Here is a 15,295-nt window from a genome sequence, read left to right on the forward strand (position 1 = left end):
TCAGCATCTGTGATGGTGAAAAACATATAATTTGTGAAATAAGAATAAGATGGTCTGAGGCCCAGCTCTGTTACTTACATAACTCTGAAGCTCTAAATTCTTGGTTTCCTCATCTGTAAAATGGAAATAATTCCTCCTTCACAGGCTTTCAGGGATGTGAGGCAATGCACGTCAGTGTTTTGTAGAGAACTGCAGCCACTGTCAGACATTAGTACCCCAAAGAGATAAATTATCAACAGTATGATTACTGCTAATAGAGTTGGCAGCCATATTTTAAAATCCTATTGGTTGAATTTCAGTAACAGCATTCGAAATCTCTGCTTTGGAGTTCCCACTGTGGCTCAGCAGAAACAAATCTGACTAGCATCCATGAGGATTCAGGTTCAATCTCTGGCTTCACCTTGCTCAGTGGGTCAAGGATATGGTGTTGCCATGAGCTGTGGTGTAGGTATGTCGCAGACATGGCTCAAGTCTGGCACGGCTGTGGTATAGGCCAGTGACTACAGCTCCATTTCAACCCCTAGCCTAGGAACCTCCATATGCCACGGGTGTGGCCCTAAAAAGACAAAAAACAAAAATAAAAACAAAAAAAAAGAAATAAATCTCTGGTTTACCTCATTTTTACCCATGTTCTTAAAAGCTTGCATTATTAAACTATTAAAACTCAGTCTAAAAAAATGCTTAAACTGAAATATTTAATTTTTCAGTCATTTTATTTGTTGAAAGATAATAGAAAATAATTTCTTGCAGAAGACAATAAGTTGTGCTATTTACTTGAAGTGATTATAATTTTTGTATTTACCTTCTTAATCTATAGCAGATGTGGAATGACAGGACTTCGTCCCGCCCCACCCCCAAATGCTCAGTGCAGCACATGGTACCGAATCAGATTACGCTCTGCATGTGACACAGTAAAATACTCACGTATCTGTGAAGAGAATCCAAGTTTGCTGTTATTTTAGTTTTTGCTCATTTATTCAGCATGCATCTAACATTTTGCTGTTGTTGTTAGCTAGGGAAATTAAAAACCTGAAGGTGAACCAAATTTTCCAAAAAAAATTTAATTTTGCAGATCAAGGTTACTGACAAAGAGGCATATACAATAAAATTTTAATGGCTTTGAAAGCTAATACCTGCCAAAAAAGCCTGTAGAGGGGCATTAATTAGATGTCTTTGTATTATGGCAATTGCACAGTAAAAATGATTTTGCAGTTTGAATGTGACCATTATGATAAAAAAAAGTCGTATCTCTAAAGAGGCCTCTACATAATTTACTAACGGAGATACTGCAACTATCCAACTGAAAAAGCAAATGTACTTGATTCATGGACCTTAGACCATTAGAAAATTTAACTGACAGAACTTCATGCCAATGAGCAAAATGGAAGGCGGTCCTCTTTTGCTTATGAATATCATAATTGTATATGTATTGAGCATAATTGTGCTAAATCTCTACACAAAAATTACCGCCCCCCCAAGAAAAGAGAAAAACTACAGGCACTTGAAACACCTGTGGCTTTCATTGTGCATCTAAATATTTTACCACTTAAAATTCCTCTTACTCTCAGCAGATGAAAAGAAAAAAAAAGAAAAAAAAAAAAAAATTCCTCTTACTATGGTTTGGAAGAGTTGAGAACATTTTGTGGATTTGAGGAATCACTTCTTTAAATCTCCTGCAGTCAATTCTTGCCCTTCATTCCATCATTAATGTGAAAAGGGCCTGAGAAAAAGAGGAAGAGGCAGAACTGCCACTTTCCCATCCTCAGTCCTTGAGGCTCAGATTGAAGCATAAAGGTCAGGCATAAGAGATATGAGGTGTACTTCTTCCCCTGTGGGACTTCACTACTACCCTGTGACACACAAACTTTCCTTTTAGGCTACAACAGCAGCACCTGGAAAGAAGTGACCCTATCTTAGTCACGTCAGAATAAAGTCCAAAGGGCAGAGGGTGAAATACCTGAAAGCAATCATATGGCAGCTCAAAGACTATGTGATCCTGATGCAGGCAAAGGTGAGAACTCCTTTGGGAGTATAGAAATTGTCAGGGTTTGGGGGTCAGTCAGAATGTAGGATGGGCTCTTCAAAAGAAAGAATTTAGATGAATTTTTTATTTTTAAATTTTTAAAATTTTTTTATGTTTTTAAGGGCTGCAAGTATAGCATATGGAAGTTCCCAGGCTAGGGGTTGAATCAGAACTACAGCTGCCAGCCTACACCACAGCCACAGCCATGCCAGATCCGAGCCACATCTGGGACCTACACCACAGCCCATGGCAATGCTGGATCATTAACCCACCGAGCAAGGGCCAGGGATTGAACATGCATCCTCATGGATACTAGTCGGGTTCATTTCCACGGAGCCACAAAGGGAACTCCTAGATAAATTATTGTTTACCATTTTGGGAAGCTTTTGTTCAGGAGTGAATTCACTCTTGCATGCTTGCCCTTGTAGAAGGAAAGAGCACCATTTTGCTTCACAACTGTTTTCTTTTCAGCATACCATAGCTTAGAAATTTGGTTCTATTAATATAAAATATGTAAGCATAAGAGAATGAGACTTTCAAGAGATGGGCTCAGGCTCTAAAGAATCCTGCTGGAGGAAGAAGAAAGAGCATCATTTGTTTCCCATGGTCTCTGGGGACCCCACTGCAGCTTGGGTAATGAGAATGTGCATTTGTTTCAAAAGTCAGAATCACCTTTCTCCTGACAACCATAATTCCTTTTATTAGGCATATTTTACTGCACATTAAACAGCACAAATCCAAATGACAAAGTGCAGGCCAGTTCATAGGCCTGTGATTCAGTTCAGCTTGGGTGTGGGTGTACACACACACACACACACACACACACACACACACACACACACACATATACACACACACATCCCACAACCCTGCACATTTTGCCCTCCTGCAACTACAGCATTTTATAGAGATTCATAGCTTTTAAAAATAACACCCTGGTGCATATACACACATACTTTCTTCTCCTGGTCAAATGCAGCAAGTGAGATTTATTTCAAAAGAAGAAGAAAAAGACTTACACCAATGGGTTTTTCTAAAAGGAAGCAAAGTAAACAGAGCTATGCTGATAACAGCAGATGTCTAGTTATAATTCACTTTCCTAATGCTGATTAATATATTCACAAACAAATCAAATGTATTGCCAAAAGAAAAATGCTTCTGTTAAAACCCCAACAGCTACTGGTTTCAGTTGCGCTTCTCAATTAGGCAAAATGTTCTTTCCCCAGCTTCTAACGCTATTTATTTTGCTTCCTGCCAATCTTGCAAATAATTCATCTTGTGTGTTGTTTCCTTATAAATGCTTCCTGGTGCTTGATTGCTTTGCCTGTGTGGCATTTGATTTCAAACTGCCATTTTATCTTTATAAACATTTAGAACTTTCTAAGCGTGAGGAGAATGCCCAAAAGGCATGCAAAAATGAAGCTGTAATTAGATCAGCAAAGTATGCTTTATAGCATATCTAGCTTTCTGTGTATACCAGAAATCTCTTTGCATTCAATACTGCATTCACAATCTGAGTGCAGAACAGTAAATTCACATTTACTCCAGCAAAGAGGCCCTGGTATCAACATGTTTAATTTATTATTATAGCAAAGAATAGTTTTCCCATGATTAGTGAAATAGAATACATATACTATATTTAAGGATCTGCACCCAGACCACCAAAGGGGGGGGGGATGGGGAGAAGGAGAAAAGCAGAAAACAAAAGAAAAAGTAGAAGCAATATCAGTTTACCACCTGATTTGTGTGGTACAAAATAGAATATGACGTGCAATAGTGCAATTTTCCTTTGCTAGTCCAGCAATGCAAGTCTTAATAGGAAGTCCAGGGAGGATTTTCTGGATTTCAGGATTCAGTTGCGTGCTTGCCGAGGGTTAGAGCTCCTGCCAGATTTCTGACTCTGGGTGGAATCACTCTGACTAGAATCACTTTTATTCAGTCCTAGATGACGGAGCTTCGTATCCCAGCGCTGTGAAATTTAGAACAGAACACGGTCATCAGCACACGTCACCATTTCTTCATTCTATTATTCTAACAACTGACTAAGATTGCATCTCAAAGGCATTTTACTACTTTTCCAAAAGTAGAAAAGCTATACCCCACGTTAACAACGAGACTGATGCTCTGTTAATGTAATTCTTTTATTTGAAAGAGCATGACATTGGCCACCTGTAACATGTCACTAATGCTTTTGTATCAAATGTCAAGCTTAAAATCTCCAGGTCAGGGAGCTCCCACTGTGGCTCAGTAGGTTAAGAAATAGTATCCGTGAAGATGCAGGTTTGATCCCTGGCCTTGCTCAGTGGGTGAAGTATCTGGCGTTGCCACAAACTATGGTGTAGGTCATAGATGCGCCTCAGATCTGGCTGTGGCATAGACCAGCATCTATGGCTCCAATTCAACCCCTAGCCTGAGAATTTCTATACGCCACAGGTGCAGCCCTAAAAAGGAAGAAAAAAAAATCTTTGTCATTAAATGGTGACAAAAATATACATTGATCTCTCTGGCTATTTCCTTAGGTAACATACATGAGACTAGCACTTCATGGACAATCAACAAATCGAAGGCTCAGAGAATCTGAAGGAAGGGTTGTCTTTTATCTTCCTCTCTTACAACACATAAGAACACAGCCTTTTAAACCAATGTGATTTGAACAGGGAAAAAAAATGAAAATGGGGGGAGAGAGGACGAGGGTCCCTTAAAAATATTTTTCTAAGTAATACCTACTAAATACAATAAAGCAGAAAAAGTTCTGCCCTCCTTCTAAGTTTTACAAAGCATACATTACCAATTTTTTTTTTTTTTTAGTCTTTTCAGGGCCGCTCCCACGGCATATGGAGGTTCCCAGGCTAGGGGTCTAATCAGAGCTGTAGCCACCGGCCTACACCACAGCCACAGCAACTCATGATCTGAGCCATGTCTGCGACCTACAGCACAGCTCACAGCCAACGCCAGATCCTTGACCCACTGAGCAAGGCCAGGGATCGAACCCCCAGCCTCATGGTTCCTAGTTGGATTCGTTAACCACTGCGCCATGACGGGAACTCCACCAATGTTTTTAATAACAATTACATTGACTAATATTTCATATTATCAATTTCAATAACATTTACATGTAGTGTAATCAATTAAATGGAAGTTATATAATGGGTAATATGGGGAGTAAGAATGAGGGCTAGAGCAGTACTTCTTAAATTTCAATGAATATAGAAATAACCTGGAGATCTTATTAAAATCACAGAGCCTCAATCAGTGGGTCTAGATCGGGCCCAAGATTTTCACACCTAACAAGCTCCCAGGTGATGCCAATGTTGGTAGTCCATGGACCACACTTTAGGCATCGAGGAGCTCATGTCAGATGGCCCAAGTTCAAATTCTAACTCCATCAATTACCATTTGAAGTTTCTTGAACTGACTAGACCTTGTCATTTACACATTAGGATTATAATATCCACTTAGTGCTCTGAAGATTAACAGAGGAAAAATACATAAAATACTTAGTAGATAACAAATTCTCAATTTTCAATTACTGAAAGTAATTCTTAATTTTAGCACACTTTAATTCCATAATCTTATTGTTTTGCAAATTTAAAAATTAAAAAAAAAATCAGTTGAGGAGTTCCCGTTGTGGCTCAGTGGTTAACAAATCCGACTAGGAACCATGAGGTTGCAGGTTCAATCCCTGGCCTTGCTCAGTGGGTTAAGGATCTGGGTTGCCATGAGCTGTGGTGTAGGTCGCAGATGTGGCTCGGATCCCGTGTTCTGTGGCTCTGGCATAGGCTGGTGACTACAGCTCCGACTAGACCCCTAGCCTGGGAACCTCCATATGCCGCAGGAGCGGCCCCAGAAAAGGCAAAAAGACAAAAAGACAAAAAAAAAAATTAAAAGTCAGTTGAGTCTGATTCTCAACTCCCCAAGACAGGCCATATATCTTGATTTGAACAACCCGCTATAATGGAGACTTCAAAAAAAAAAAAAATCTTTCTTTAATTCTTGACCTATCCCTGAGAGGGGGAAAAAAAAATCAGCCAAAAAGGGCAACTCTTATTAACAAAACAACAATATTATCATCCATAAAACTCCTTTTCACATTCTCAGAATTGACTGAAAAACTAAAGTAAGGATCTGGATAATTCTAGCCAAAAGAGGTTTCCCAACCACGATCTTTAACCCTAAGTTCTGAATATGTTATTTCAAGTTATCTTCCCTTCAGCATGTTTCAATTCAGACTGAAAATGTAAATAATTTCACAATAGTAACTGTGAGTTCCCTGTAGAAGCAATGGAAATATGTTTGCTTCACTACGGAACAGGACAAAAAGTCATGTCCTGGGTCTTTACATGATGATTGTTTTGGTACCAAAAAAGCAGCAGCAAGCCGTTCCACATGCTTTGCAACAAGGATGCTGAAAGCTCTTCTAACTGGTACAGGAATTTAGGACAAATTCCTGTTCTGCGTTAGCAAGCAGAAAACTGAATTAAAAGGACAGTTTGAAATTCTCACATACTGAAAAGTCACTTTTTAATAAACCCCAAACAAACTGAAAAGAGATACAAATAGAGGATTCTCATAAGTCAACTTGAAATACACCTCGCTTTTGACAAAATATTGGCAGGGGGGAGAGTTTACTGGAGGGTATTTTCTTCCTACAACAGAATGCCCTCTACATTTTTGTAGGTCACTTAAACTGAAATGTGTCTGCTGTGTCAAGTGCCAGATGTATAAGATAAACTGCCCAGGGGTGTTTAACTTAAAATGTTTCCCAAGCCTTCAAACTCACAGAAGGAAGAGGATGTATTATGTTTGGTACAATTCCCACTCACCCCTCCCCCCTTCCTGCCCAATACACACACACACACCCTTTATGATTCTTTGCCCATCTATGCAAACTTCCCCCACATGCCTTTCATTGAAACAGATTTGCTTAGTGTAGTAAAAGGAAATGGAACCTTCTAAAATAACTGTGATTAAAAAAAAAAAAAATGCATCACTTACAGAATCTAAGTCATTGCCTTAAAGCTATGTTACTACTCTAAAGACCATCTTGGTCAGATCTCTTATACACAGATGAATGAGGCTGCACTTTGTACATGGTTAGTGGTGTCTATGCACAGTGACATTTCTACCCATGCTTTATTCTCCCCTTCTTCTCTGACTCACAGAACTATAACTGTGCAAGGGACCAACATATTCAGCTCAAAAACATTTTCCAGCTTCTCTTGCAGCTAGGGATGGACATGAGACCCAGACCTGAGTAAAATCTGCCAGGTGGGGTGCTTAGAAATCTTTTTTTACCTCCCTTTTCTTTTTCCCTGAAATGTAGGTGTGATGTGCAGCAGAAGTGGGGCAGCCATCCTGTGATCTCCAGCTGAACATGAATATGGAAGCAATACTCTTAAAAGCAACAGAGCCATAAGCTAGAAGGAGCCTGGAGCCCTAATGGTAATGTGGTTACACCCAACCAAGGCTGAGCTAACTACAACTAGACTTCCCATTGGGAGAAGTTAGGCAGCTGTGGTTGGATCTCTGATATACACACAGAGAATTTGCTCCTTAAATGATACTGATGTTAGAGACAAACTCAGTTCTTGGAATACTAAATACATACATTAGGCTTTAATATTTCTCATGTAGTTGAGGGCAGCTATTTGGTTCAAATGACAAATGGCTAGTTTTCTACTTTTATTTTCTATGTGCCATTTTGAATATAAAATTGAGGCTTACCTTAACTTTTTTACCAAGCCGATCCTTCCATTTCTCAGCAATAGAACCTTCCACCAACAGTAATCTATATTTTTTAAGGAAGCAACCATTTTTGAAAAATTAAAATACATTTTTGAAAAATACAAGGAATCATTGCCAAGAAAGACTTACTGTTTATACTAGAATGGGACAGCCAAGTTTTAAAACAGTAATTCTTAACTATTTGAAAGTCATGGACTCCTTTAAGAACAAATGAAGTTATGATCCCTCTCCCCAGAAAAGTACACACCCACAAATTTCACACATATACTTTCTATCCTATATGTGAAATTGAAGGATCCAACTAAACTTATCTTTAATCCCCCAGAAGGTCGATAGATCTCAAAGTCAGAGCCCCAGAGTAAGATCTCTAGAGAAAAGGATTTAGGATAGGATATGCATAGAAATTATTCTGAATCTTTAAGGAGTGAATTACCTGGAGCGTTCCTCATCTTCATAGCCCATGATGATATACTCCTCATTGACGTTAAGTGGAGGACACAGGCAGCCAGAGCTGGTGTAAAGGTTAACAGTGTCCTTTGGAATGTTGACCAGGGAAGCCTTTAAAATCTCCTTCACCTCAACTACTGCAGTCACATCATGGCACTTGATCTTTACTTCTTTAACTTTAGCACGAATGACTGGATAAAAGACAATGAAGCTGATGTGCTAATATGATTCACAATAGGTGCCCCACTCAAAAAAGACAATTAGGTTTCTTTCTCGTCAGTTCAATTCCACTTAATGCTCAATGAACAGAGAGAAAAAGTCAACCACATATTTTCGCCTTAGATAGTAATGAGTGACACTCTACACAACTCACCTGCCCCCTTAATATTCAGCCCTGATCCCCTTCAAATTTCCATGTACGTTTATATTTGTGTGTATATATGCATATGTGTTGTATATTTCATTGTGAGAAACAATTTAGATAAACAAAAGTTGAATGAATATGGATTTAATTTTCCTCCAAAATTTCATTTTGGATGTGTAGATATTTATGTGCACAATTTCAATAGTTGCCAATAGGATTTAAACTATGTTAATTTCAGTCTATGTACAAAGTACTTAAATACGCCTTCTTTGTTAGCATTCTTTTATCAAGTCTAATAATAGGATTTCTAAAGAGTTGTGTTTTTGTTTTTTTGAGTTGTGGTTTTCTTTTGTGTCAGAAAGTTGTCCTGTTGTACGGTATTCCCCCACCTGGTTCTGAGATCTTTCCCATTCTCATCTTAACTCACTATTCAGACATGAGCTCCTTTCTCCTTTGTTTTGGTGTAAATTATCTTTTACACTCTCCTTTGGGTATGCCTCATTTTCTTCTTGAATAAACCTGCTATGGAATATACTGGATATATTGTCACCCAATTTATCCCAGAAGACTGCTTCACTTCTCAATATAAAGACATAAAATAACCAATTTAGTTGCAAAGTCAAAATATTTGACTCAGAATCTAGAAAATACAGTCCTCCTTCCTTTCTGTATTTCTCTCCTTGGAGGAGCCAAATTCTTTAGATTCCTACTTCTGGTAAATGAGCTCCCCCCCCCCCCCGCCAAAGGGAGAGTTTGAAAAAGGCTAAGAAGAAGCAAAAATGTCAATTAGCAAGAAGCCAATGGCTTTTGCCCAGGCACTCTCTTTGCTCTGGTTCAATATCCATGGATGCTATACAGAGGAAAACAACATATCCAAATGAATGTACTTTTTGAAAGCCTCTTAGGCACATATATGCAAACCACTTTCATCTGAGTCCCTTCCCACATATTTTAGGGGTTTTGGACTACAAAGAAAAAAGTAATCCATGAAAATATAAAGCCAGCTAATAAACCATTGCCCCCATCGAGGCCCCAATTCCATACAGAAACTTATTCAATGACATTCCATGAGTACAACACACATACAATAGAAATTAAGCTACTAATTCTAAAAACTTTAGGGCAAAACCTCATTTCTGCCTCACAGGTATTTCAATCTTCAGAGAATTAGTTGTCTTAAGAACTCACAGCACACAAAATATAACTGCCAGCTGCCCCGGCTTGGTGTGATTTGTGAGTGAAAGAGTTCCTTTCTACTAGTGTTCTCTCTATTCTTAATTTAACAAAAGGTAAGACTGCCCTTTTTGAAATGTCATTTGGGAGAATCAGATGATAGATTCAACGCCCCAGCTAGCAGACATGTTTTTGTGTCCTGGCTTCTGTGAATGTGCTTCGTAGCATTCAACAGCTCTTAGAGATTAGTGAACTGTGCAAACGTTCTCAAACTAATGATTTATTTACCCAGTGTGGCTACTATTTTCATTAGAAATTTTTAGCACATGTACCCACTCCAAAATAAGTATCTCTCTACAAGACTTACTTTATTATTCAAGTAATTTTGTTAAAGCTCAAGAGCTTTTAACTGAATTAATCCAAATGAAGCAGAGATTTTTATTTGAAGTAGCAACTGCTCCCACCCCCACTTTATCTCAATAGATATATGTCGATATTTAAGAAAGATAAAAATCAACATATTTTGGAATATAAAATGTATTTTTCTTTTCAGAGTTTTTCCTTCTATTTAATAATTTCAGTATCTACCTTTCCCCAAAGAAGCTCAAAGCTTCAGACAAGTGAAAATATATCATGTTGGCAATCTGGTTATTTTTTGTCTATGAGGAAAAAACTATCTTTTTTCCATTAATCATGATCTCTATCCCATTTTCTGTTATAATATCCACTCAGCTACCTTGCTGAAGATTTTCTCTTCCCATGATTTGTAACCAGTAGTATTTTGTCTTTTAACAAAAATAACAGCACTAACCATTGCAGCACTAAGAAAATTGGATAAAATAAAAATCAATAATGAGTAAAATAAATACAAACTCTATTAAAATTCCACAATATAAAATTTTTATCATGCTTTCGTTTTTAATATAGCTGTCCTTGAAAGTTCATGGAAGTTTCCGCTGTGATACAACAAGATTGGTGGCATCTTGGGAGCTCTGGGATACAGGCCCAGGAAATTCATATGCCACGGGAAGTCAAAAAAGAAAAAAGAAAAAGAAAGCCTTTGGAGTTTCTGTTGTGCCTCAGCAGTAACAAATTCGACTAGTAACCATAAGGATATGGGTTTGATTCCTGGCTTCACTCAGTTGATTAAGGATCTCACGTTGCCATGAGTTTTGGTGTAGGTCACAGACACGGCTTGGATCCTGCATTGCTGTGACTGTGGTGTAGGCCAGCAGCTGCAGCTCTGATTCAATCCCTAGCCTGGGAACTTCCATATGCTGCAGGTTCGGCCCTAAAAAAAAAAAAAGCTTCATAGCATTTTTCAATCTTATATAGGTTATATTTATTTTAAAGAGATTTAACTACACTGAGAATTTTTTACTTGATACCTTCCAATACACAGTATTTTCAAAGATATCAAAGGTAACTCTTACCAAGATTCACCCATTTCTCTCCTTTCAATTCCCAAAAGTATAAAAATAGGAATAAGTCTGCTGCATATGGCCTATATCCTCTAAAGTAGGGCATGAAAACTCAACAATAAAGCCCTCATTTTCATAATGAAGGTGCCTTTAAACATCTATTTAATTGCCATGTTTATTCATTTACTGAGCATCAACAATCTTCTGTAGAGATAATAGCATGAACTTTATTAATATCATAAATACCAGGGGAAAAATCATAATAAAATGCCTATGGAATACAGCAAATGTTGATTTGCTCCTTATCAACTGGGAAACTCTATTAATTGACCACCCCAAACACAATGGTAATTGCTATTTGTGACTCTGAAACATCCCAGTACCCAAAATTACATTCCAAATAATCAAAAGAAGGACAACTTGGGTTCAATAATCACTGATACAATAAGGATAACACATCTCATGGGACAGTTGAGAAAATCACATAAGATAGTGCATGGAAACCACCTAACGATACCTGGCACAGAGACAACTTTTTCCCCCTCCAGGTAAATTTGTCAGCTGTGTTTGGATTGGTAGCTCTTCAATTATTATTTTGTTTATCAGAATGCCACAAATCTAGGTCAGGCTAGATAACATTTCCCTCATTGAACACTAACGACTTCTGTTTTTCTTTCCAACTCTGTCAGTATTCTCCATGAGATAGACTAAAAAATCAAGTTTGATTCTTTGAATCACCCTTATGCATTGAAGTGCTCCTCTGTTCACCCCATTTACTGTTTACCCCAGTAAAGCACAACTGATGATCCACTGTAGCTCAAAACCCTCCTCAGCTGTCAGAGGGAGAAGAGTCCCTCCTACCTGTTTTGAAATGCACCTCTGTGTACTTAATTGCTTGGTTTTAAGAGGCCAGCCATGCTGCCTGATATGCTTCCCCCAAAATCAAGCATTTGCTAAGAATTGTGCCCATATGAGACATTTTAATTGGTGTGGGACAGGAAGACTAATGCTCTTAAAATTTGTCCTTGTTTATTTGTTTCCAAGCCTTAAAGTGATGTATACATACACACCCCTTTCTTAACCCAGCAGTTTACAGGTCAGTCATGAAGTTCTTCTTACCATAGTTGTAATTGTTTCGGAAATAGGTCTTCTGTGTAGCTCTAATAGGTTTACATTTGCAGCGTTCTAAAAAATAAAAAGCAAAATTTCAACATTAGCTTTCCTTTGTATGTGCACTTGTTAGGGGTAAGATCAGATCCAAATTTGGTAGCAAGGAAGCTCTTAGCAATTCTCTGTCTGATCTCTTTCTCCTAGAACTGCAATCATGTTTATTCTGTCTACAGAGCCTCTTATTCAATGTCAATATGCTCATAATTTCCCACTCTCCAGCAAACCACCCAAATCCTGAGGAAACACAGTCATTACCATGCATGAGGAGAACATGACCCCAGAATCTTGAAAGAGACAGGCTTAGTGCTTATGGCACCAGAGCCAATGCCAGCTCAGAGGCAACCTATGCTTATGCTTTGGTAACTGGTTTACTCCCAGGCAGGACCACTTGCATTCACATACCATTTACAGCTTACATACCACTCCTCCAAATATTAGTTTCTGGATATAAAAGCAATTAAGTGAAATTACTATTATAACCCAGTGAACTTACTGAAGTTCTTGAGAGGCATGAGTTCCTTCTTTTCTGTAGTTAATTTTTAAAATGTTTAACTGAAGTTTAAATGATTTACAATATATTAGTTTCAGGTATACAACATAGTGATTCTCATGAGTACCTTCTATAGGCAATAACTGCTGTTTACTCAATGGTGTTTTTAATGTTAATTGGAGGAAATGATTATACACATATTTTGAAATGAGAACTTCCATGTTTAAATATCTGGTGAGTTCTGACCAGAAAACATTGTCTATGTAATATACTACAGGTACAGATAATAAAGATTCTAATTATCTCAAAGTGTTTCATGTATAGGATAAATCATTTGACATCTTGGAGTATGGATTACCATACTGTTCACAGAGTACTTAGCTAAGAAATATACATCATATGTACATCATAGCCACAGTAAATTGTTAGTCATTAAATCCACATAAAAATAGGAAATAATACCCAATTACCTTAGAAGGCATTCAAGTTTATGTAAAGATTTCTTTAAAATAGTACCCCTGTTGGTTGCATCATTTGAAACTATTTTCTCCCATTCTGAAAGTTGTCTTTTTGTTTTCTTTTTGGTTTCCTTTGCTGTGCAAAAGCTTTTCAGTTTGATTAGGTCCCATGGGTTTATTTTTGCTCTAATTTCTATTGCTTTGGGAGACTAATCTGAGAAAATATTCATGATGTTGATGTCAGAGAGTGTTTTGCCTATGTTTTCTTCTAGGAGTTTGATGGTGTCCTGTCGTATATTTAAATCTTTCAGCCATTTTGAGCTTATTTTTTGCATGGTGTGAGGGTGTGTTCTAGTTTCATTGCTTTGCATGCAGCTGTCCAGGTTTCAACCCAACAGCAAAAAAGCCAATCAATCAATGGAAAAATGGGCAAAAGACCTGAATAGACATTTCTCCAAAGAAGATGTACAGATGGCCAGCAAACACATGAAAAAATGCTCAACATCACTGATTATAAGAGAAATGCAAATCAAAACTACCATGAGATATCACCTCACACCAGTCAGAATGGCCATCATTAATAAATTCACAAATAACAAATGCTGGAGGGGCTGTGGAGAAAAGGGAACCCTCCTGTTCTGTTGGTGAGAATATAAACTGGTACAGCCACTATGGAGAACAGTTTGGAGATACCTTCGAAATCTATACATAGAACTTCCATATGACCCTGCAATCCCACTCTTGGACATCTATCCGGACAAAACTCTACTTAAAAGAGACACATGCACCCGCATGTTCATTGCAGCACTATTCACAATAGCCAGGAGATGGAAACAACCCAAACATCCATCAACAGATGATTGGATTCGGAAGAGGTGGTATATATACACAATGAAATACTACTCAGCCATAAAAAAGAATGACATCATGCCATTTGCAGCAACATGGATGGAACTAGAGAATCTCATACTGAGTGAAATGAGCCAGAAAGACAAAGACAAATACCATATGATATCACTTATAACTGGAATCTAATATCCAGCACAAATGAACATCTCCTCAGAAAAGAAAATCATGGACTTGGAGAAAAGACTTGTGGCTGCCTGATGGGAGGGGGAGGGAGTGGGAGGGATGGAGAGTTTGGGGTTATCAGACACAACTTAGAATAGATTTACAAGGAGATCCTGCTGAGTAGCATTGAGAACTTTGTCTAGATACTCATGTTGCAACAGAACAAAGGGTGGGGGAAAAAATGTAATTGTAATGTACACATGTAAGGATAACTTGATCCCCTTGCTGTACAGTGGGAAGAAAAAAAAAAAAAACAGTACCCCTGGTGGAGTTCCTATTGTGGTGCAGCAGAAATGAAACCATGAGGTTGCAGATTTGATCCCTGGCCTCGCTCGTTGCCTTGATCCCTGGCAACACTGGTTAAGGATTGGGCATTGCCAAGAGCTGTGGTGCAGGTTTGCAGATGCAGTTTGGATCTGGCGTTCCTGTGGCTGTGACATAGGCTGGCAGCTGTAGCTGCAATTCAACCCCTAGCCTGGGAACCTCCATATGCCACGAGCGCAGCCCTAGAAAGAAAAAAAAATAGTATTCCTATTGAGTTCCTATTGTGGCTCAGTGGAAATGAACCCAACTAGATCCCTGAGGATGCAGATTCAATCCCTGGCCTTGCCCAGTGGGTTAAGGATCCGGCGTTGCAGTGAGCTATGTTGTAGGTCGCAGACACAGCTCAGATCCCATGTTGCTGTGGCTGTGGCATGGGCCAGCAGCTGTAGCTCTGGTTCGACCCCTAGCCTGGGAACTTCCATATGCTGTGGGTGCAGCCCTCAAAAGTAAAAAAAAAAATAAAAATAAAAATAAAAAAGTACCCCTGAGAAAGCTCAAGGTGGAACGGTATGTGTTTCTTTTACTTTCACACAGAAAAAGGGAAAAAAACAAAAACATGAATCATAGACAAGGAACCAACAAAATATGTTTATTTAAAAAGCGTTTTTA

The 15,295-nt window shown here is 38.3% G+C and overlaps 1 protein-coding gene across 2 annotated transcripts in view; it reads right to left on the bottom strand.

Annotated features, from left to right (window-relative positions):
- The window catches only part of FRZB (frizzled-related protein), a 44,420-nt gene continuing 31,825 nt past the window's right edge, over positions 2,701-15,295 (bottom strand). For both annotated transcript variants that reach the window (XM_021074512.1, NM_001243330.1), the window contains 4 exons: positions 12,293-12,358; positions 8,202-8,406; positions 7,748-7,811; positions 2,701-3,992 (listed from right to left, as the gene is read on the bottom strand). In XM_021074512.1, the coding sequence (XP_020930171.1) occupies positions 3,876-3,992; positions 7,748-7,811; positions 8,202-8,406; positions 12,293-12,358 (452 nt within the window). In that variant the 3' untranslated portion in view covers positions 2,701-3,875. The remainder of the gene's footprint in view (positions 3,993-7,747; positions 7,812-8,201; positions 8,407-12,292; positions 12,359-15,295) is intronic.

The sequence above is a fragment of the Sus scrofa genome, chromosome 15, assembly GCF_000003025.6.
Source record: "Sus scrofa isolate TJ Tabasco breed Duroc chromosome 15, Sscrofa11.1, whole genome shotgun sequence".
Taxonomy (NCBI): Eukaryota; Metazoa; Chordata; class Mammalia; order Artiodactyla; family Suidae; genus Sus; species Sus scrofa.